Source organism: Lycorma delicatula, chromosome 1 (genome assembly GCF_047948215.1).
Source record: "Lycorma delicatula isolate Av1 chromosome 1, ASM4794821v1, whole genome shotgun sequence".
In the NCBI taxonomy this organism is placed as follows: domain Eukaryota; kingdom Metazoa; phylum Arthropoda; class Insecta; order Hemiptera; family Fulgoridae; genus Lycorma; species Lycorma delicatula.
Window position 1 is genome coordinate 128,421,710 of NC_134455.1, and position 26,053 is coordinate 128,447,762.

General features: G+C 28.8%; 1 protein-coding gene across 4 annotated transcripts in view; it reads right to left on the bottom strand.

Annotated features, from left to right (window-relative positions):
• Positions 1-555: 555 nt before the first annotated feature.
• The window catches only part of LOC142322153 (uncharacterized), a 38,268-nt gene continuing 12,770 nt past the window's right edge, over positions 556-26,053 (bottom strand). For all 4 annotated transcript variants that reach the window (XM_075360900.1, XM_075360908.1, XM_075360928.1 and 1 more), the window contains exons 3-8: positions 20,982-21,130; positions 18,447-18,654; positions 14,264-14,347; positions 12,429-12,561; positions 3,964-4,104; positions 556-1,778 (exon numbers count right to left, since the gene is read on the bottom strand). In XM_075360900.1, coding sequence (XP_075217015.1) covers positions 664-1,778; positions 3,964-4,104; positions 12,429-12,561; positions 14,264-14,347; positions 18,447-18,654; positions 20,982-21,130 — 1,830 coding nt within the window. In that variant the 3' untranslated portion in view covers positions 556-663. The remainder of the gene's footprint in view (positions 1,779-3,963; positions 4,105-12,428; positions 12,562-14,263; positions 14,348-18,446; positions 18,655-20,981; positions 21,131-26,053) is intronic.

Here is a 26,053-nt window from a genome sequence, read left to right on the forward strand (position 1 = left end):
AGTCTAATGGTAATTGTTATACTGAATTTTTCCTAAAAGGATTTTCACATTGTCATATGTTTCTTTCATGTTAGTAGCATAAACTAACGGCATAGTAGAAGATTTTTTGCCTTGTGCAAAAGGACAGCTTTTCAACTAATTTTAAAAGAATCAATGGAGTTTCCATTTTGTAGAATTATGTTCATCTTGGAAGCGCATCAATGATAGCACACATTGTTACAGTACACTTTCTTTCCACAGAAATCTTATTTAAAAAATAAAAAACTGATACATAAAAATTTTAAATAAAAACTTGATCTATAACAGTTTGAGGAATAATCACCAAACTTTTATGTCCTGTAGAATATGAACAGAAATAATTTGTGGTTACAAATTCTTAATCTCAATTATTATTCTACCTTTAAAAGATAAAAGAAGACAGAATTATTAAATGAAAAGAAAATATGCATCTAATGTGTATACAAAACAAAAACAAGCATTGCCGCAATCATTGCTGTTTTTATTATTGTAGTGTTTTTGGGTTGAAGACATCCAGTAAAGAACTACAAATTACGGTTGAAATTTTATATTATTTATATTTAATAAATTAATTTATATAAATAAAACGTTAAAAAATTTATTTGCCTATAGAATAAAATAAATTGTTACTGTATATAAAAGTAATTACTTCACTAAGTTATCACTTACTGGTACATTTACTTTTTTTTTTTTACTTTTTTTTCGTTCTTTTTTATGATGTTTAAGATGATTTTTATGGGTACTGCTATTTTGTTTGTCCTTTGTTCCATTCTTTTCCCATGATAGTGAACGTGAATGTGAAGGAGATCGAGACCAAGTGTGTGCTACTGATGGAAACCTAACAGGCGACTTCCTACATTTAAGACTTTCTTCATCGCTATCATCAACATCACTGTTTTTAGCAACACTGTTTATCAGTTCAGACTGATTTTTCTCTTCAATATGACCTACTTCACTTGCCTTTGGAACACTACTATTTGTTGGTTTTGTAATATCACTATTTGTAACTGTGTCCCATCTAGTTTTTCTTTTAGTATTATCTTTACATTTAAGACTGTCTCTACAGTTTGATTGAGTTTTACTATCTTTTGAATGACTGGACTGATGCTGGTGATGACTGTATTTTTTAGAATGGCTCCTACTCCTACTTCTACTTTTGTGTGAATGTTTTGAACGATGACGACTGCTACTCATAGACCTTGACCTTCGTGATGAATGACTTTTTGATTTTTTTGATCTTTTAGAATGAATACTTTTTGATCTAGAAGAACGACTTCTCTCAGAATATTTTCTTGATCTACTAAAACTACGACTACGGCTACGGCTACGGCTACTTAATGTTCTAGAGCGTGTTTTAGATCTTGAATATCGTCTAGAATAAGAACGACTTCTAGAGGTAGAACGACTGTGACTTCTAGAATAAGATCTTGAGGATGATTTTGATGTTTTACCATGTGTTAATTTATGAAAATATTTGTAATACTGATGATTTATGTCTAATAATAGCGGATCAATGTACGTAGGTGCAATGTAACCACCTCGTCCTCTGCCAACTGGATACCGTGGCCAACGAAAACCTCTTCGACCACGTGGGTAAAATGACCTGTGAGGAGGACGACTATATCCAACAGGGTTATTACCCATCAAAGGGAAAGGGTTATAAGGTATTCCAGAATTGTGACTGTGAGGATACCATGCAGCTCCGGTGTTTCTATTCACATTGGGGAAACTATCTGGCAGTGGTTGCTTCTCTTTTTTACCTGAAAAATAAAATCAACTGATTACTTAACAATTGAAGAATCCTTAAATTATTAAAGACCCATTTATATAACTTCTGTACATTCAAATACAAAATAAAAAATTTTTGCAGTAAAGAGCTATTCTGGATTAAATAATAAAAATATCCACAAATGGTAAATTAATTTCAGATAATCTTAATATTTTGTAATTCTTTTATTATACTATCATAACCTCCATAAACACATATTTTAACCTCCATAAACAGATACAAAGCTTAAAAGAATAATTTTCAAATCTACAGTTGTATGAGAGAAATTCAGTAAAATATTATCCAATTCTAAATCAGTCACTGTCTAAGTAACCTTCAAAATTTGTTACAAAATTCACAGTAAACGTTATTAAACCTGAAGTTATATATATAATATACAGGTGATTCAAACTGCATGGCAATCTCTTGGGAGATGATTTTATAGCCAAAAAATAAGAAAAAAAGTTAATGTAAACTTAGGTCAGAAAACAGTTCATTAGCGAGTTTCGGCTAATGAAACATTTATCCCTGTTTCTGTTTCCTCTACGAAATTAAACTTCCAACAGTGATGATATAGCTTCCGACAGTTCCATCAGATTTGTTTACAAAAGAATGCAAGCACTGCTCTCCATTGAACCTTCATGGTAAGAAAAAGGAGCATAAAATGTTTTAACTAAGAAGACCACAACACATTAAACGAAAAAGTGTGTTGGAAATGACTTGTAACAGTCTTAAGGAGATTTGCTTCTGCTCAAGTGCGAGTGTTTCGATAATTTATAATGCCATTTCTTATAAAACAGGATTCATCAGTAATTAGCAGATTAATTAGTAAATTGGGTTGATGCTCACACTTTTTTAAACAACCATCAACAGAATTTTATTTTTTTATCAAAATCAGGTAGTAATAACTCATATACATGTTATACATTGAATGGGTATAACTGTTGCTCCTGTTAACGTCTGCCACACACTTGTTTGCAAAACATGAAAGCAATGTGACAACCTTTAGGTGCTTGAGGTGGAAGGTAATTTTACTGCATTTATTATTGCTTCTTCAGCTTTGGCATTTCTCACAAAACGTTCATGACCAGTATCGAATTGTTGTGGTTTAAGCATACCTTTATCTTGAGCTTGTCTTTCCAAAGCCTTTTTTATTGCAAGCTTTCTTTTTAAATTACATACTTAATAAATTTTTCTAAAAAATAATGCAAAAGTCAACATGCTTGTTTTACACAACAATAATCTCATCTATACTTTTTTAAAAATTATTTTCTAAAAACTCAAAAAAATTATCAATGCTACCAAATAATAATCTCAATTTGCAGATACAGCTTTTCATTAAAAATACATATTTTGAATTAAACACCTTTTATAAAACATGGAAACCTCAAAAATTGTAATTTATATGGTTCTCCAATGATTTCATTGCTCAGAGGTTTTTCTGTACTAGAATTATTACTTTTATTTAGTTATTGGTTTGTTACTATTCAGAAGGTTTTAATACAAAAAATGTACTTTTTAAAATGGTTTATTTTCACACTTAAAAATGTCCATCTTTCTACATTCTACATTCAAGATTTGTACAAATCTATGCATATAAAGAACAGTATGTGATTAACCATTTAAATAAGAAATTGCATTCTGTTTTATTAATCCTAATGATTTAACAAACAGTATAAAACAAATCTCTCTTTTTAAAATAAATTCTTTTACATTCCATGGATCTACTCCTGGAAATGTTCCACAATAATGAAACAATCAGAAAACGAGGAGTTTATTCTAATATCTCATCCAGGATTGAACTGTCAGCCATTACTTTCATAACTTTATACATTAAGTTACACAAATTTAATTTTATTTCTCAAATTAGAATTAAAATACCGGCGCTTGAGTGTAATATTATGAACAGGGGAAACTTAATATTACAATGACCCAAAAGTGTATTTTTATTCATGATACATTTTCCTTTAAATATAGATATTTTATTGCACAAATGAAGCAAATACTTTTTATCTACAATATTAAAGAATATAATAAATAACTTGAAGAAAAATTATCCCGTGTCATCATCCCTATTAACAAATATAAAATTTCTTTAATGTTTATAATAAATGACATAAATTTTTTATGGTTAATGGCTAAAAATACTGTTTTATTTAAATTAAGCTGAGTTTTACCTCTGTTATTTTTTCCATTAAGATCAGACATGTCAGATTCAGAGCTAGTGATTAATGATGCGACATCATCATCAGATGAAGATGACACTGGAACAGCACCAGAAACTGATGATGCTAATACATGTAATGCCTTTGAACTACCTACACAAAGAAAAAGTATTTATAATTAACAAACAATAAAGAATTCAAAACGTTCTAGGAATATAATTTGCAAAGAAATAAAAGTTATCACTCAAATATTTAATGAGCAAATTTATATTTGGACAAATCTACAGTTCGTTTGATAAATGATGCATGCATTTATAGAATCGTAGGTGGTGTTATAAAAATTATTTAATTGTTAATAAAAATAGTAATATTATTTTATTATTAATTAAATAATTTATTATATTATTATTTTAATTGTTATAAAAATATATTTAATTGTTAATACAATGGCCACTATTTACTAGTCATGGACAATGTTATCAAACAATTAATATTTTCACTTTTCAAAGAACCTCTAGTCCACATAAAAGTCAGTATAGACTAAAAATATTCCACTTACTGAAATCGTCACTTTGACTACTATTATAATTTTATTTTGGATATAAACTAAGGTGTAATTGTCAAAGAATGTTTGAAAATATATAGTCTCTGGATACAATAAAAAATGAATAATGAGGACTAACAATCCGGTTTTAATTTGGGAATTTTAAATTCCCACCCAAACTTTGTTCCAACAATCTTCAACACAATGGAAAATTTGAAAAAGTAATTTTACCCCAGGTGGTAAGCAGACATACAAATCCAACATTGCAAATAGCAATTTGCAACTGTGCCAAGGATACTGAGGAGCTTGGATTAAAAGTGTTAATGAAGAATCGGAGCATCTTGGAAACCCTTCAAAATTTAAATATAAAATACTTTTTTGGAACTATAAATGCAAACTCACTTTTAAAGATTAAATAACAAAAAGAAGTAGAAACATTTTAAATTCAAATGTTAGCCATTCAAGAAACTAGATTTTTGGATGAAAATATGACAGATGTCAGAAATGTTAGAATCTACAAATGCAAACCTTCTGTCAAAAACAAAAACTTAATGTTCGGAACAGTTTTTTATGTTCATAAAAAATTATATAAATAATGTAATTGATTTCTCTCTAAATCTTAAAGATTATCTTTAACCTCAAATTGCAAAAACAAAAACTACATCCAAATTAAATGTCATGTCCCAATAAACCAGGATGATAATGGAATCCAGAAAAGGTGGATACTTTCTGGGAGCTACAGGAAGAAATTTCAAAAGTTCCTGAAAAAAATATTGAAGTTCTCTGAGAGACTAACTCTCAATTGGGAAAAGAAAAGAAATTGGAAATTTACCAGCATATAAAAGAAAAAGTAATGTAAATGGGGAAAGATTAGTTAAATTTTGTAAACATCTCAATTTGAAAATAATGTCTACTCAAAAAGACTCCCAAGAAAACAAAAAACATGGATAAGCCCAAATCCTAATCTTCTAATTCCAGCTAAACCATGTTGAAATCTCTAAAAGAAATTATGAATTTTAAAGCTAGAAACGAAGCAAATTTTGATTCTGATCATTAACTTTCTTAAACAAAAATCAAATTAATCCCTAGCAAAAACAACCAAATAAAAATGGCCCTAAAATTAAAAATATATCTGACAAAATGAAAATTAATGAAGAAATAATAAAAGATTTCAGTAAAGAAATTAAAATTGAAAAGGAAGAAAAGAAGTGGTACAAAATACAAAGCCAACTAAATAAGACAGCTCAAAAAACAATCTCGGAATGGCTAAATCCAAAAAGAGAATATGGTGGAATGAAGAATGTGACAAAGTATTAAAAAAAAGATATGAGAAAATGGATATTCTCAATAAAATTAAATGACTGAGACAATTTCAAACAAAGGAAAATAATCTCTAAAATAGTAAGATAAACAAAATACAACAAAAATAAACTAAATAAACCACAGGAAAATTTCACAAAAACTAATTCTAGATATTTTTACGAAAGATTTAAAAGCAAACTTGGTGCTTGGTGACCAAGCAAAACGTGTTTACTTTAACAAAATGAGTCTGGAAAATTGGGTCAAATAATAAAAATACTGGGAATCTTTTTAAAAATCTTATCAAATTTTTAATTTTCCAGAACCAAAGGAAAAATTAACATTTAAAGATCAAAAGCCGAACTTTGAAAAATGTGAATCACTAATAAAAAAGGAAATTAAATTAAATATTAAAAGTCTCAAAAACAATAAAGCAAGCGGTAAAGATTCTATAACACCAGAGATTTTTTTAATTTTTGGAACCAAAAATAATTGGCAACCTCCATAATCTTTTTAACCAAATTGGGGAAAATGGAAAAAGTCTGACAAATGGAAAATCGCACTGATCCATCCCCTTTACAAAAAGTGACAAGGAAGATGTGAATAATTACACAGGGATCTCTGTTACTGGTTGCATATAATTCTTCTCTAAAATATTAACAAAAATTGGAGAAAGCCTGGTAAAAAATTTAGGAGAATATCAAAGAGGTTTAAGAAAAAGATGCTCATGTTTAGAGCAGATCTTCAATTTAAAACCAATAATTCAACATAGAAATTCATCAAAAAAATATAATGATTCCGTTTATAGATTTTAAGAAAGTTATAATTCTGTAGATTTAGAAATCTTAATAAATATAATTCAAGACTTCAGAATTTGTTAACAATTAAAAAATCTAATTTAGGAATTTTAACTGGAACATTATCAAACGTAAGATTTAGAGGAGAATTTCCTAAGCCTTTCAAAAATAACACTGGTCTAAAACAAGGGGACAATTTATTACCCATCCTTTTTAATTCTGTCTTAGAAAAAATTATTAGAATGTTGAATCAAGAATTACTGAACCTTACAATAAAGCCAATGAAATTAGAATGTAAACTGGGAATTAAAATTAACATCTCGATTTCCCCCCTGAGGGGAGAAGATCCCACCTCGTAGCATGTCTGGTCGGTACACCACCCCCTCCGTTCCTTGCCAGAATCAAAATTAACAGTCTAGCTTCTGCAGATGACTTAGCAATTCTTAGAATCAGCAAAAACTCAAACTGAAATTTTAAACAAGATAGTTGTGTAAACAGGCCTACATATTTCTACAGAAAAAACAAAAATTATGACAAAAACCTTCCAAAATCCGTTAAAAGAAAAGTAGGCCAAATTAAGTTGGTTCAAGAATTCAAATATCTAGGAGTAATAATCCAGAAGAATGGCCTTGACAAATCTGCGATTAGAAACAGAATTTCTAAACTCGAAAATGCATATAAAATTACAAAAAATGCCTTCTCAACAATCTGAAAATCAGGCACTACAATATAGTTATAAAACCACAATGTCTTTCAACCTGTGAATGCCTAAACTTAAATTTAAAATTGAAAGTTATAAAAAAATAGAAAAAAGAATAATCCCGAAAATTGTAGACCAAGTTTATTAAAACTGCAATTATAGATGGAGACGATGAAGAAATTTACCTACATACAGAAAATTTAATAACAATGAAAAACAAAGATCTTCTTTGGATAACTTTTTAGAATGGCCAATGTTGGAAGACGATTTCCAACAAACAAACATTTGATTATTTTTATAAAAGGAAAACAGAAATATTTGGATGAAAGATGTTAAAAAATTGCTCTAAAAACCAAAACAACTCAGAAAATGAAATATCAAATGGAGAAAAGTTTATAGAGAGAAAATTGGATCAATACAGAGTTTTCAAGAAAAAAAAAAGAAAAAAAGCTAATGGTGCTCAAGAGTGGTTGAAAGAAAGAACAGCAAGCTCAATGAATGATAGAATATTGGGCAAAGAGAAAACTGCAAAGAAGAAGATTGAAACGTGGTCTTTCAGAGGCCAGATCGAAAAGAAAAAAAATACAGAGATGGGATGGCTGCATATGAATATTAACTGTAGCAACCAAACTCACAGAGAAAGCATTTGTGAAGCATTACTTCTACATTTAAAGCAGCACAAGAAGAAGTTGAAGGAGATGTTTGTGAAGAAATTCTACTGGTAAGAACAAATGAAGAACTGCAGAAAGATTTTTTATTAACGCTATGGAAGTATATTCAACAGAAAGCTGTACATTTTTGTAAATTTTATAAATATAATAGGTTTTATTAAATCTTCCAGTAAAAGATAGTGAACAATCGATTTCACATAAATTCTTAAAAAATTAGTTGAATCATTACCTTGTTTAGACAATCAATACTTATGACCACTAGGGTTATTTATCAGTTAAATTTTCTAATACATGTAGCTATTAATTATGTGTGAAAAACAGTTACAATATAACTCTTTAATAAAATTTAGAATATGAAATTAAATCTTAAGTCTTGTGTTACACTGACAACTCACATGTCCAATAAAAATTTAGTTTTGTATCATTTAATTCACGCAGTGAGATCTGATTATGATACATTAATCTATATTATACATCATATAATATATCATCATCATTATATATTATCATCATCTTTATCATTTAATTTTTGTTGTACATTTTATTTTTATTTATATTACATGTTTTGTATACACTCTTGCACAATACTACTATATACTTAAAAAATTTTATAGAGCTAATATTAAAAATTACAATGATGCAAAATTGAAGAAAATATCACCTTCAGTTACCATTATCATTTGGTGTTTATTATAAAGATATTAAATTTGTTACAAAGATTCCTCTTTGTTATAAAGATCTCAGAGGATTTTTTGTTATAAAGATCCCTCTGAGATCATACTAAATGACACTCACTGTATTTAATGAAGTTCAAGTAATTACATGACTTTAGAATGTTATACATGTTCTTTTCAGAATGTCAATTTAAAACATTTTCGAGGCATATTCATTAAGTAAAGAGTAATATTTAAATATTCCTGCAAGTAGGGCCATCTATCAGTTATTTACGAAGCCACTGCAGTTGTTTTGATTCAGTAGTCATTTGCCTGCCAGTGAATGCAGATTGTAGTGTCTGCAACAATCATTTCTCCTACCAGTTGTGAAGTACATGCTGCGATTCAATTTTTGTGTATAAAAGCATCTTTATCTGCTGAAATTCATTGGGAGTTGTGACTAGTGTATGAACTTACAATATTGAGTGAAGGAAAGGTTAAACAATGGTGTAGAGACTTTAAAAATGGCCACACAAATGTGCATGACGAAGAGGGGAGTGGCAGGCCCAGTATTCAGACCGAAAAAATTGTTGAACAAGTGAATTGAAAACTGTGATGTGATTGGCGATTGACAATCAGTGCTCTGGCTGATGCCTGCATATTGGACACACTTCTATCTACACGATTGTCACAGAAAAGCTCGGATATCACAAATTGTGTGCAAGGTGGGTACCAAAAATGCTCATCGACCAACACAAAAAGCAAAGAATATGCAGTGTGGATGAGCATTTTTGAACTCCTATTGATAAATAAAAATGATTTGTTTTCTTACATTGTTATGATGAGACGTGGATATCCTACACCAATGCAGTGGTGCCATTCAAGTTGCAAAATGTTGGCTACCGTCTTTTGGGACGAAAAGGTGTCATTTTGGTTGATTTCACAGAACGTGGATCAAAGATTACAGCTGACATGTACTGCAAAACGCTCACCAAACTGAGACGTGCGATCCCAAATCGATGACACAAAAATCTATTGTCCAGTGTAATCCTCGATCACGATAACACGTGTCCTCACACCGCTGCCTTAATCAAGAAGATTAAAGATTTTTGTTGGAATCTTTTTGACCACCATCCATGTAGTCCCAACCTTGCACCTAGCAACTACTTCCTCTTCTTGCATTTGAAAAATTGGCTTGGTGGACAATGGTTTGAAAGTGATGAAGGACTAAAGACTGCTGTTGTCTACTGGTTCAATTCCCAGGTAGTAAACTTCTATGCACAGGTGTCAAAGAAACTGGTGCAATGTTACAAAAAGTGCTTAGAACTGAATGGTGATTATGTGAAAAGTGAAGGAGATATGTATGTAGTAAACTAAAACTGTAAGTATAAACCTTTTCTCACAAGATAATTTTTTTTAATGACCAAACAGCCCTTAATTTAAGAATACGCCTCAAACAAAAATTAATTAAATTTATTTTTTAAATTAAAAATTAAAACATTTATTCTATGAATTCATTATAGTTTTTGAAGGGATTCATACAATTTAATATGAGAACATTATACTTTAGATGGTAAAATAATCATTATGTAGTTGTATGAACTGAATTTAATTAATACACTCAACACAATCAAAAACAGATGGCACTAAAAGAAAATATATGTATAAGACTACTTTTTTAAATATTTTGCAATGCTTCTGAATAACTGTCATTGTTCATTCAACAAATGTATATTATTATGTTACATATACACTGTATTCATTAAACAAATATAAATTTATTATTTTAATTCATTAATCATCTTTAATTTAAATTTCAATGATTTTTATAGCAATGAAAGCTCAAACAAATCTCTTACTACTTGTGGGTCAATAAGAATGAACTCTTTTCTAATTCATTGTAATTGATTCACGACTATGAATTAGAAGAAAATATTGAATTTACAGAAAATAACATAAAATGTCATTAATTAAGGTTTTTTCATAAAGTACTTCAATCCCACTGTAAGTAATGTAAAATTCTACTTTGAAAATTATATACATTCTACCAGCAGAACTTAAAAAATCAAACTACTTTCTGACATTTTTAGGCTACTTAAGCTGGGATAAATTAAACAAAATACTGCTTATTATAATGAACATAACTGGCCATGTTTACAACAATATGCATCCACACTAAAGATTATTGTTATTTCTGAACTATTTTATCTTTCTAGATATATTGTACAAAAAAAATAAAAAATGGAATCTCTAATTATTTTTACACAAAATTCATAAAGTTATTTTCCATAATTCTTTGTTTAATTATTATCAGCATAAAATTACAAAAATATTAGTTCTTTCAAGAATGAAGTTGTCACTTGAATAATTATAATTTTAAAATAGTAACTTCTGATTTAAGTTAATACAATTTTATTGATTGTTGTAAAATTATTTTAATTATTAATCAGCAATGTAAACAAACAAAATGTAAATAAATAATACTGAATCAGTAGGAAACATACAATATAATATAATAAATATAATAAACAGTAAGGAAGAAAAACAATTTATAACATTTTTCATACTTAAAAATTTCACGCCCACCAGGCTGATCTAGTGGTTAACTCGTCATTGCATATCAGTTTTAACAGATGGTTTTCAAAGTTGAAGGTTCTGAGCTTCAAATCCTAGTAAAGGTTAGTTTCTTTTGAATGGATTTGAATACTAGAGAGTGGATATCAGTGTATTTTGGTGATACGGGTTCAATTAACCACACATCTCAAGAGTGGTCATCGGCCTGAGTCTGTTCAAGACTACACCTTATTTACATGCATACATATCATCCTCATCTTACTGGACTGTGGGAAGGTTACTTATTGCTCACTAGTTGAACAGACTGCAATGTACATGTTAGGAAAATGAATGAAAGATACTTATAAATTTCAAGAATAAGTTTGTTATTTATAAGAAACAAGGATTTTTATATAATACTGCAGTTTAACTCATATAGTTTTCAATCTTCTGTTTTTAATCCTTCAAATATTATGAACCTACCACAACAATGAACCTACCAGAACAATACCACCATACATAGTGGCCATCAATTGACCAATGCATTCCCTGTTTCAGTATTATTTAGTTCATCTTCCATCTGAAAAGTATAAATCATTACTTATAAACAAACTGTAAATGTTTTTTAAAAACTGCTGGACACTAAAGAAGGCAGAGATAATAATATATTTTCAAAATAGAATTATATTTGGAGCAGGATATTCAAGTAAGCAATAGCAGTTAAACCTTAATAAATAGCAATTCACTCTAATAAAGACTGGTTAGTGTTTTAGTACAGAAATGATATCTTCCCTAAATATAATTTTTACTTCCTTCAAAACTTTAATACATTTCCAACATTTTAATTTATTAGATTAATATTGTAAAAAATTCATGTTTTTCTAAGTATTCAAATATCATTCTCAGTACAAAATATTAAGATAAAATTCATTAATGAAAAAAAAAAAGAAGAAATGTGCTTGATTTAAAACCATTCAATTGAAATGTAACTGCAGGAAATCATATAGGATGTTTTGATAAATAAGTAATAATATTTTTAATTTTTGTTTAAATACATTTTCTTTTTTTTAAGATGTCAAATATAGAAATTAAAAAAAATAAACTATGATAATAAATAAGTTACTGCCAGTATTACACTGAAATTACTGCAGAAACCTATAACTTTACTTTTTGTTTAAAGAAAAATTGATATTTAAATACATCATTCATCTAGGAGTGTATACATAGCATAATCTTACATTAAACTATATTTTCTGTTACCTGGCTCTTGATCTTTTTTATCTGTACACTTTTTAGAGTCATCACTTTTTAATTTTTTAATTAATTTTTGGCGCAACTCTTCTTCTTCTTTATTAATTGATGATTTGAACTCATGTTCATGCAATTTATCACTCTAAAAAAAAAAAAATGGAAAAATTTGATTAAGACAAAAAATATGTCCATGTTACAGAGTAAGAGAGGGAGGAGGAAAGACCCAGAGAATGTGATAAAGTGTTAGAAGAAATTACTACATGAAGAGCAAAAGTTCAAGTGAACAAACTTTCTTGCCACCATGATTACTTTAATTTTATTTTGTTTAGTGTTTGTAAGAAGATATAAAGTAATATGAAATCAATTTTTACTGTGGAAGAAGCAAATGATAGATTTAAAATTACATATCTGCTGATATAATATATTATTCTGTACATCGCACAACAACAGTTGGTATTTAACCTATCTTAACCTATTAGCAGTCAATGTAATACTTCTTTTAACTATGAGCTATAATCAGAATACTGATTTTCTCATTTTATTCTCAAAAAATCTTCTTGAGAGCATCAAAGTTTATTGATTCACTTAACAAACAATAAGCTGGTTTAGCAGAACATTTTTTTTTAATAGCAATGGGAAAGTTAAATATTCCTGCGGCTTAACCCATTTTTAAATGTATTTCAACAATTTATTTCACCCATACTTGACATTTTTCTATAAAATCAACAGATACTAATTTCTAATAGAATGAAACCTTTCTGAATCAGAAACTTGGGTTAGCAGAAAAATATTTGCTTTGACAGGTTCACTTTTTTTAAAGTTCTTCCATAGAGAAAAGGTAGTAAAAAAGATTAACACATAGTGCTAAACTGTAATTAGTTAGTTGTTAGGAAGAGTATATTACAGATAAATTAAAATTTACTATCACTATCACCATCATTTCATTAAAAATTCTGAAAAAAGTTAAAAGGCTTTCACATTACAAAGGTCTCTGTTTTAGAAAGAACTTTACACATTAAGAATTAAACATAAAGAAAAGATTTAAATATCATTTAATTAAAATACAATTTATTTTACTTACTTTTTTCATAGAGATATTTTATTTGAAGCATAACAATATATTAATAATAAATGCTCAGCCAAGTTGGTTTAATTATTCAGAAATTGATTAAAACTAGGTAAATGAGTTTTAAAAAAAAACATTTTTAGGGAATCTAGGGATGAGAACGTAGGTGAAATGTAAATTTGGTCAATAATTTTGATAACAATAGTAATAGGACACAAATTGTCAAAACTAAAAAAAATACTGATAATTATTATATAGTTGGCACCTAGAGTAGCCTAACATTTTCAATAAAATGAGTTGCAGAGTCAAAATCCCTATTACTTTGCAGCCTTAAAGTTCTAACCAGAACTGTTTTTTTGTTATAACTTCTGTTCTAATCAAGTTGATGGACAAGAAAAATGGTATACTGAACAATATATTTCAAAAAGTACTGGAAGACATGCAATCTTACAAAATTAGAAACCTGTTTCTCAAATATAAATGAAGTCTCATATCTTGAATTATTACAAGGCTGAAAAGAAAGAAAAATAATGGTACATGCTGTTCAACCATTTACAACTGAATGGTTGTTGCTGCAGTTTCACTTACTGAAACACAAAAGATGTTTAAATAAGTATGACACATATGTATCAAAGATATGTAATCTTTTTTTTAATCTTTTTAAACCAAATCACTGTAAAATGATTAACAGTATTTTACAATACTACTCATTACATTGCTCAAATCAAAGAAAATTCAAATTACATAACTGAACTAAATGCAATATATTCAAATTTACCTCTTTTCCTTTTGATTTGCCTTTATCTTTTTTTATATTCTTTTCAAATTCCTTTTTTTCTTCTATTTTTTTAAGAGTAGTTTCCTGAGAGAAAAAATAAAAAAAGATGAATTTAACATCAGAAATCCAGCAGATGCAACTCAAAATATTACCATACATTTAAGTAGTCTACTTAAAAATGAAAGATGTTTAAAAAATAAATCACAGAAGTTATTACAAGCTATACTTAAATTGGTCTAGTAATGGTTCAGTTAATATGACATTAATATAATAAAGCATGCAAACTGAAACATACACTAAAATACTAATTGAAACTCTGTATCTAACTTTTTAAGAATGTAGATAACATTTAACACTTACTACTTTTTAGTCTTACATGTTTTATTCAAGTTGGATAAGATGTGTTGTATATTAAATGCTTTCAGCCAAAGTATAATAAAATTGATTAAAATATTAGTTCAGATATGGGGAATATTTCAACTAATTGACACATATATAAAACCTTATTGACAATACTTTTCCATCTGAGTTTGATTCCTTGATTCATTTCTGGAGAGCTGTTAACAAATTCCCCAGAATTTTATTATTAATTCAATGATTCTTAAATCATACAGTAATAAAAGAAATCTAGGTCAATATTTTTTTGCTTGATATCACCACAAAACCTTATTTTAACGTACGAAAACTACTATACCTGACCAGGATTCGAACCCGGAACTTTCAGTTAACATCATTGTTTGTATAAGTTGGTCAATATAAAAAGGAAAGTGCAAATTAATAAAAATAAATCATAAACGAAAAATAAAAACTTTTTCTATGTAATGAAGTTGACAACTCCATTGCAGTACAAATTGATAAGTTGTAATATTAGGTTAAGTAGTTAACTGCCCTTCATCAACAGTTGCGATGGTTAGTTGAAGTAATAACAGTCATTGTTAACACAATAAAATGAACTTTTTGATTTATTACTGTCTATTTTTATTAAAGGAATGTTCTTTTTAAGAACTTTAATATTCTAACCTTACTAATATCACATCAAAAATGAATTCATTGCCTCAACAAAATTGACTATCCAGTTGGGACCGAGTTGGTGTCAAGTACATAATAATTTTAGTTTCTCAAATGGTGATAAGCTGTAAGTAAAAATTAATGTGATATTGATTCTGTTATTAAAAGAAGGTTCTTGAATGTTGAAAACTAGATACCAGATGAAAGTAAACCAAATTAGTATTTAACCTGTAGGAGCATTAATAGCAAGAAAGCAACAATCTGGACAGTTTTATCTACAAATCTGGCATTTCATGGATAAATGTGCACAAAGAGGCAAAGAAACAGCAGAGGAAAATATGAGGTTTTGCAACCAAATGATTTTCATGAAGACCCAGACAAAAATTTAAAACCAGCTAAAGAATGAGTAACTTCAGAAATATTTGGGTAAGATAGATTAGACAAACTGGAGAAAGACTACAAAGAAAAGAAAAATGAAATTAAAGTAGTTAATAAAGGAAATATTGGGGGAATAAAAATAGAAGAGGAAGTACAGAAGAGATAAAATATTGCTAAACAACCGCAGGACAGTGTACAAATTAAGGAAAAGCAAGTTTCAGCTACTTTCCTGTTAGTTGGAATTATAATAGCAGATCTTAAATTAATACAAGGATTTGCCAGAGTTTTATAATAAGTCAGAAGAGTCAAATAAATATTTTTAATAATGCATTTGTTTCAGTAAGTCAAACAAACTTACCAGTGGAGATTTAAGAGTGTATTCTTCTCTGCAATTAAAAGGTTAAGCTGCAACTTTGTAGCAGAAAATAAAAGATTGGATTTAGACTGGAAGGAGTTTAGTATAAACCATTTTTATGATTTAATTTTGTTGGGCAAAAAAAAAAACAGTAAATAGGAAGTTGGTAACATAAATACAACCAAATGGCCTACGTGCAGACGCTTCCATAATTCAGAAATATTAGTTATTTAAAATAGCTACTTGAGAGCTCCAGCATGAGAGACTTTACAGTATATATCATTGAGATATTACAAAAATAATTTGTTAAGGTTGATCAGCTGAAAACATTTCAAGAGCTTAAAGAAGTTGTTATGCAGTCAGAAGAGTGCAAGGAAGAAAACACTGCAATAATTTTATTTTTAAATAAAAGTTTTTAAAAAAGATTTTTGTTTAGCAAGATAAAAGAGAGGGCATTTAAATAATAAATACCCAACAGTGAAAAACAAAACCCAGGTCAATTAAAGCTGAAAGAGACTGGTTCTGGGAGTTTCCAATAAACAGAGGGAGGAAGCTGGCTGGGCATTATAAGTTAAATTATAAGAAACCCTAACCTATTCCTAGGAAATTACAAACCTAAAAAATAAAAAATAAAGTATTCATACTCATGCCTGACAAACAAACACTCATCTTTTGGAAATAGAATAGTATAATAATGGCAATTAAATGAAGCAAACTATGTAAAATGAAGGGGCAGTACAAAATATAATACACATATAAATATACATTTATTATGGATTATACAGTTTATGAAATATTTCTAAGAAAGAGTTAAATTAGAATAATACGATGCAGTAGAAATTTTTCAAGGGATAAATATGTTCTTGTAACTGAAAGCATGATACAAAATGATTTGCAAGTAGCAACTGACACAAGATGAAGTTTCAGGAAAAATAATTTCTAAGAATTATGTATACCACTCTCATAAAGCATCAAATTTTCTGTAAAGACTATTATTATCCAATTCAACAGAAGACCAACCCGAACTATGAATTTTCTAAACAAGAAAACTCATGAAAAAGAAAGCAAACTTGCCATCAAACAAGCAGCTGAGCATCGCCAATTGTGCTAAGAAAAATGAGGAATAAGGGTCACTCTTAATTTTTGTAAGTTTAATGGAATCACAATTAGTAATGCATATTCAATGACAGATTTAAAGTATATTTTGCAAATGAATAGGCAATGAATTTTTAATAGGGGTATACATATACCATTTTTTTTTTTAATGATACCAATACATTATTGATACAAGCTTCACAACTGATATTAATGCAAAGAGATGACAATATTTTTTTTAATATCCTCTGTTAATTGTTGTCTTAGGGGTCTACAAATGAGATCGAGAATTGAATTCTTCCACTAAAAATGTGAACCTGTATTGTATTGCTTCTTAAATAAAAAATTTACTTCTGAACTAAATTAGCATGAAAAAAGTTCCTGTTCCAAACTCTCACTTTTTCTTACTCTTTTCTCTTTCATTTTTACATATACATCAAAGGAAAGTAAGTAATCTTGGTACTGATATTAAATTCTAACAAGTAAAATAAAATAAAAATGAATCACAAATTGTTTACTTCTACGAATCAGATTTACGCATACTGACACGGGCAAAGATACCAATAAAAAGTAATGATATCAGCATCGGTAATTCCTACATTTTAATACAGTAGGTTTCAAACTAATATACTCAAATACCAGAAAATCCAGACTTCTGGCTGCTTCCTTAATCACAAACTAGATTCTATATACATTTTTTACAGTAATACCCTTCAGATTAGAAAAAAAAAAACATAATTCATGTGAATAATGGATGAGGTACTGCCTGGTTAGACTGAAACGTATTACTGGAAAAATGGAATATATTTTATAGCATGTGAAAAATGACTTGCCTGAACTGGATTTCAGTCTTTGCCCTTCTGCAAAAGAGGCAGTCTCATTTTCACTGTTATAGAGGTCAGCAAGATTTCTTTCTTAACTTGAAGAAATATAATTTTGTGTCAGAAAATACAGAATTTGATCGTGTGTTAACTAACAACAGATTGAAAAGACAACTGAAGAAACATAAGGCTGAAGAAAAAACAGAACCTTGTTGTTTATATCACCCAAGTTTATTAATAGCAAGTCTTAAAATTGTGAAATAGCTTTGTTGCATTTTGAAAAAAGTAGCACAATTTTTTAAGTGCCACAAACTGACCTACTGAATGAGAACCTGATTTTTATGTAAGCTGGTTGAGAATAAGCATCATATCAAACAATCAAAAATACAGAGCACTGCACAAAAGCTCAACATTCTGATCAATAAATGATGTTATACCACTATTATTAAGTGACAAACCCGGGAAAGTTTTATATAATTTGGAAAATTAACTTGGGAAAATATATAATTTTCAAACACTAATTTACCTCAACACGTCTGATTAGTTCATTCAATAATCTGATGCTCTCAAGACGACGTTGTGCCATCAACAGCAACCTCTCCTCTGAAGCAATCTTCCTGTTCATATCTTCAGCCTCCTTTGCTTTTAATATCTCCAATTGTTTTAATTTCCTCTTTTCCTCACGCTGTTTACGTCTTTCTAATTTCTCTTCTTTCTCTTTTATTTTTCTCTTTCTGCAAAATAGAATTTACAACATAGTTATTTCTTAATAAATAATATATATATAAAAAAATTTAAATATCATAAAGTTTTTTTTATTATATTCTCTTTTTATAAGTAGTCATAATTCAATTTGGAAATTATTTTTCAACAGCTTCAGTCAAATGGTCTGGCAAAAATGTAATACAGTAAAGTCCAATGATTACAGTAAACAGAAATATGATCATTCAAATCTGATTTAAACTGCACATTTAGATCCTGATCAAACTTTTCAATTTAAAGAAATTCCATCTTCCTTTCTTAAACCATCATTCCTTATTCACTGGATAGATACCACAAGTACTGGATCAACTGTTCTTGGCTCCAAATATGTCATCACACAATGAAGAAATCATAACTGCTTAAAGCAATTCAGTAATTTTTTGCAACTCCTCAATGATGTAATGTATGTACATTTTCTAATGTACATATAGTATTCATTTATGTAAAAGATAGTGAACTTAATGAATATGCTTTTATTTAATTATTTCTTGATATACACGTAAAATCTGTGGAAATAGGACTCTTTATTTTTTTGCATGCTGAAGGAAAATTTTGTACCCTTCTACAAATAAAAATTAATTGAATCCATTTGAAGCTTTTAAAATATTGTCTACACTGTACATTGTTTGATGAACATTATAAACACTTCATTTGTGTCCGAGTAGTTTTTAGAGCTTTGAAGAAGCTTTCACATTTACCTTACTTTCACTGATGTAAGAAAAATTTCTATGGTGATTCAAAGTTTATGCTACCTTTATCTAACATGAAACAGATTTCTTTAATATCCTAATCCACAAAAGTATGAATTTTTACAGCATGGTAACAGGTCCAGGTAAGTAGGTGGTTTTTCTGTTTTTTAAAAAAAATTCCACTTTAAACTTGGAAATGTCTTAAACTATATAATATCATTTTTACATCGGCTGATTTTTTTTAACTTCTGAAATAGTCTTTTTTGTAGTATTCCTTAAAAACTGGTTATTTATTTATTGCGGCAATTTTATTTTCAAGTTTCTTTTATTTATTTTAAAATTTATGTTTTTTTTTAATACAAATAAATTTAATATCAAACTAATAAATATTATAATATTTTTAACAAAATTACTATTCAAGACTAATTCAACAATATTGAGATGGGTCACTAACCATTTTCAGCAGGCCAATAGCCAAGTATTTTTTTTTAAAATCAGTTTCCAATGTACATGGAATAGAACTTAGAAAGCTGTTCTTTTTAACAGCTAGAAAACTGATGGTATTGAATTATATTTGGAAGAGCTTTGATTTTATAAATTTAAATTTCATGAAAAAAATAAATAAGCAGACGATTTAACTTTTTAAAATTACTTTTGATTTGTCCAAAATATAACTTTTGTTTTTCTGAATTGTGTGTTTGTTAGTATGATTATACAATATTATAATTTTTCATCATAATCACTTGATTAAAAGACAACAAAGATTATTTAGTTTTTTACCAATACTAGGATTTTTTACTACTACATGAAGAAAATGTGTAACTCATTCTTTCTTGTTAAAAGTAGTAAATAATTTGATTTACAAATCTCAGATTTTTTATAACTATGTTGTAAGTAAAATATCAGATATTTTCCTCTAAGAATAATGAAATTCATTACTCTTAGAAAAACCTATTAGAATAACCTAGGGAATTGTTGTTCCTAGGTGAAGAGAGTAAAGATTTCATTTGTAAAGCTGGATATAAATTCACTTAGGTTGGCTTGGTATGCTAGTATAACAGTTTAAAATATATATTGCTTGGTATAAATGTGACTGTGAATAAATGTGAAATGTGTATACACATGTTTAAATGTATTTATACACTTGTGTATAAATGTGAAAAAAGCAACATGAAAAGAATTTTACTCTTTACTATCCCTAGAAAGTCTGGCGTACGATGCTTCTTATTCTTCCACCCGTGCTATTTTCAGGAGTGACTAGTGTCTAATGTCAGGTCACCTGCAACTGTTGTGACTACAGCACTACCATACTGGGTTCCTTTTCACTCAGTCAAAGAATTTTTTTTATCTTAATTATATTCATAAAGGATAAGACCTTTGTTAAAATGTAAGTTACAATAAAAATTTCACAAATAATTGTGGATTACAGAAAAATTTTGTAGACACAGATGTCATCCTGAACAACTGGTAGTGGGATAGGGATGCTAACGATGATGCTTCCTAGGGTTAAATATTGCACACAGTAACTTTTATAAAATAAATAAAAAATAATTTCTTTCAATAACATTAAAATTATCAATGACATGCGAAATAAACTTTTGTTCGTTTACCTCTCTGCCTCTTTCTCTGCTTCTTCTTTTTCTTTTTTCATTCGTTCTTGTTCCTCGTGCTCACGCTCTTCTGCCATAAGTTTTTCTCTTTCAGTACGTCTTTTTCTTATGCTTGAATCACTCAGATGTTTTGTTTTATCAAAATCAATCTATATTTCAACAATTATAATCAACCAATCAGTTAGTTTAATCATCTTTTTAAACGTACTACTGTTGCACACAATGTACTAATGTTAAGGTTACACAAACAGGTTTAATATTGCAACTTTACGTTTAATTTATCCAAATTATACATACAAGAAAATATAACATACTACTTATATAAATTATGTTTGTGTATATTATCTTCACTAAGGGGAAAAAATCATTTATTACGCTTTTCTTAAAGTATATTTTTCTGCATACTTATTTTATCTGAGAATAATAATTAACTTATACATTAATATCAACAGTATTAGACAAGAAATTTAATGAAGAATGCTGAACTTGTATATACATAAAAATAAACTCAAAGTTTACACATACCAAAAAATAATTAATCTTTAGTAATGTAATCATAAAAAGTTATATATATTATAATTTTTTATAATGAAAAAAAATTTAAAAAATTTATATATATGTTCATATAGGCTCCTTTGAATACAGTAGTTCATTAATTAATGGAGATTTATTTGATGTTTTTGGCTTTGCACAGTCGTGGAATTAGACTATGTACTGAATGAATGGTCATAAGTCAATATATATAGAAAACAACTGTTTAAAAGAAAATAGTAAAGATATACTGTAGATAGTTATTTATTAATACTGTAAAAATAATTTTTATTCATAGTGAATTATTGTTTTACAAGGTAAATTAAATTTGTGTTTATTTCATTTTGAATACTATTAGGAGTTATTAATCCATAATTATTTTCCTAAGTAAATGTATAACTTTTGCTTATACTGCCCTTTTATAATGATGCAAAGAATTGCATTACTATGAAAAAAAAGTATTTTTAGTATATATACAATGCTTATTTATTAGTCAGCAAATATAATAATATAGCACGATTTAATGATTATACCACATCTAAAACTGTTTCATTTCACTAACTTAATCATAAATATAAATTTAAAATGAGTTTCAAAGTTATTGTTCCTTCACTTAAGATTTGTTGGTATTGAGTGGTTTTACGTTTGTAAAAAATGAACTTATAGAATCTGTATTCACTAACTTAGTTACATGTACACTCAGCGAGTTGAAAGTTTACCTATCTTTGTCAATCGAACAGACAGCTGGCTTAGGTGGGATGGATGAGCAGATTTGTTGTACTATCTAACCCAGCTACGTCCAACCCATGGACCTCATGTGGGCCAGTTGTTCCTTTGTATGGCCCTTATAGATTTTATATAGATACTTCTTTTTTTATACATTAAAAAATGTAACAAAAATTATAATACATTTTATACAAGTAATTGAATATCTATGTATATTGGCATCTATGTAACAGTATAGTACAGTTTTCATGATTATTTTTTATATTAAACTATTTACAACATTCATAGATGGCTTTTATAGTGTTAAGTTTTTTAACTTATGACGCTAAAGATAAAAACTGTAAAAAAAAGATTTTTATTTTAAAAATAATATGATTTAAAAATAAAATACATGTTTTAAATAAAAATTAAAAAAAAAAACAAAACATATGTTAGAAACAAAATATAAATAAGTTTAGCAAATACCATTATAAAAAAAATATATTAAAAAATAAAACCTTTTTAATTTTTTTAAAAATATTTTCTTATTACACTGAAAACTATATAATGAAATTATACAGTTAAAGTAAGAATAACAATTTACTTATAAGAGGCGGCCAGCACTTTATACCTCTTGTCTATGCGGCATGCGACTCACTTCACATTCTTGTATTTTATTGGCCTGGTAACGATTTTGGGTTGGACATAGCTGGGTTAGATAGTACAACAAACCTGTAAACATTTGTATATAAAATGGAAATACAACATACTAGTATAACACAATGACTAGTACAATAGACACAGCAGTTGGCGAGGGACAAACTTTCAGCTCTTGTATTGTATTCCAGTTCATTAAAGAGGTAAAAAAATAAAATATGTTTTATCTTTGTAAAAAAAAAAATTAGATTTTAAGCTGCTAACAATACAAAATAACTGCTGCAAGGAGATTCAACCTTGAATAACTACATTACAGAAGGCTCAGAAAACGGTGCAATTTCTCTGCAATAATATACTTTTAAAAAGTAATTAAAATTACTGTATAAAACCATTACTGTATAAATTGGCAGGATAGTTATGTTTGTAAAATTTCAAACTTGAGTATATACAAATTCTATGCCCAACATTAGTACCTCTTTCACTTTCCTAATCAATACCAAAATCCCCAACCATTTTCTCTTTCTCTATTATAGCATTTCAGTACCCCACTATTATTAAATCTTTATTACCTTTTGTAAATTTGACTAAGGGACCAAATTAATTGCACATTTATCTATCTCTTATCTTCTGTAAAATATTTTATCATTACTTTGGATTTTAAATATTTTTTTAACTATAAAAGGTTTTTTTAAAAAAAGGTTGGTAGGCCAGAAAATTTAAAAAGGGAAATGGATAGGATAAATGTGGATGTATTAGGAATTAGTGAGGTTCGGTGGGAAGAGGAAGGCGACTTTTGGTCAGGTGATTTTAGAATAATTAACTCAGCTTCAAATAATGGGTAGGCAGAAGTAGGTTTCATAATGAACAAGAAGATAGGGAAGAGAGTAGAGTATTTCAAAATGCATAGCGATAGAATCATTGTAATAAGGATAAAATCAAAACTTAAACTGACAACGATTGTTAACGTCTATATGCCTACAAGTGCCCATGATGATGATGAGGTAGAGTGTGTATGAAGAGATTGATGAAGCAATTAAACATATAAAAGGAGATGAAAATTTGATAATAGTTGGAGATTGGAATGCAAGCACTGGAAAAGGCAAGGAAGGAAATATAGTGGGTGAATACGGGCTGGGCAAAAGGAATGAAAGAGGGGACAGACTTATAGAGTTTTGCACGAAGTATAATTTAGTAATTGCCAACACCAAATTTAAAAATCATAACAGAAGAATATGCAACTTGGAAAAAGCCAGGCGATACTGCGAGGTATATCAGATAGATTATATCATGGTTAAGCAAAGATTTAGAAATCAACTCGTTGACTGCAAAATTTACCCTGGAGCAGACATTGATAACGACCATAATTTGGTGATAATGAAATGTAGATTGGGGTTTAAAAACCTGAAGAAAAGGTGTCAGATGAATCGGTGCAATTTAGAGAAGCTTGAGGAAGAGGAGGTAAAGAAGAATTTTGAGGAGGACATCGCAAGAGGTCTGAGTAGAAAAGATAAGGTAGAAAATGTAGAAGAAGAATGGGAGAATGTTAAAAAGGAAATTCTTAAATCAGCAGAAGCAAACTTAGGCGGAATAAAGAGAACTGGTAGAAAACCTTGGGTTTCAGACGATATATTGCAGCTGATGGATGAACGTAGAAAATATAAGAATGCTAATGATAAAGAAAGTAAAAGGAACTATCGGCAATTAAGAAATGCTATAAACAGGAAGTGCAAACTGGCGAAAGAAGAGTGGATTAAAGAAAAGTGTTCAGAAGTGGAAAGAGAAATGAACATTGGTAAAATACAGGGAGCATACAGGAAAGTTAAGGAAAATTTTGGGGTACATAAATTAAAATCTAATAATGTGTTAAACAAAGATGGTACACCAATATATAATACGAAAGGTAAAGTCGATAGATGGGTGGAATATATTGAAGAGTTATACGGAGGAAATGAATTAGAAAATGGTGTTATAGAGGAAGAAGAGGAAGTTGAGGAGGATGAAATGGGAGAAACATAATGAGATCTGAATTTAAGAGAACATTAAAAGATTTAAATGGCACAAAGGCTCCTGGAATAGACGGAATACCTGTAGAATTACTGCGCAGTGCAGGTGAGGAAGCGATTGATAGATTATACAAACTGGTGTGTAATATTTATGAAAAAGGGGAATTTCCGTCAGACTTCAAAAAAAGTGTTATAGTAATGATACCACAGAAAGCAGGGGCAGATAAATGTGAAGAATACAGAACAATTAGTTTAACTAGTCATGCATCAAAAATCTTAACTAGAATTCTATACAGAAGAATTGAGAGGAGAGTGGAGGAAGTGTTAGGAGAAGACCAATTTGGTTTCAGGAAAAGTATAGGGACAAGGGAAGCAATTTTAGGCCTCAGATTAATAGTAGAAGGAAGATTAAAGAAAAACAAACCAACATACTTGGCGTTTATAAACCTAGAAAAGGCATTCGATAACGTAGACTGGAATAAAATGTTCAGCATTTAAAAAAAATTAGGGTTCAAATACAGAGATAGAAGAACAATTGCTAACATGTACAGGAACCAAACAGCAACAGTAACAATTGAAGAACATAAGAAAGAAGCCGTAATAAGAAAGGGAGTCCGACAAAGATGTTCCCTATCTCCGTTACTTTTTAATCTTTACATGGAACTAGCAGTCAATGATGTTAAAGAACAATTTAGATTCGGAGTAACAGTACAAGGTGAAAAGATAAAGATGCTACGATTTGCTGATGATATAGTAATTCTAGCCGAGAGTAAAAAGGATTTAGAAGAAACAATGAACGGCATAGATGAAGTCCTATGCAAGAACTATCGCATGAAAATAAACAAGAACAAAAGTAATGAAATGTAGTAGAAATAACAAAGATGGACCACTGAATGTGAAAATAGGAGGAGAAAAGATTATGGAGGTAGAAGAATTTTGTTATTTGGGAAGTAGGATTACTAAAGATGGACGAAGCAGGAGCGATATAAAATGCCGAATAGCACAAGTGAAACGAGCCATCAGTCAGAAATATAATTTTTTACATCAATAATTAATTTAAACGTCAGGAAAAAATTTTTGAAAGTATATGTTTGGAGTGTCGCTTTATATGGAAGTGAAGCTTGGACAATCGGAGTATCTGAGAAGAAAAGATTAGAAGCGTTTGAAATGTGGTGC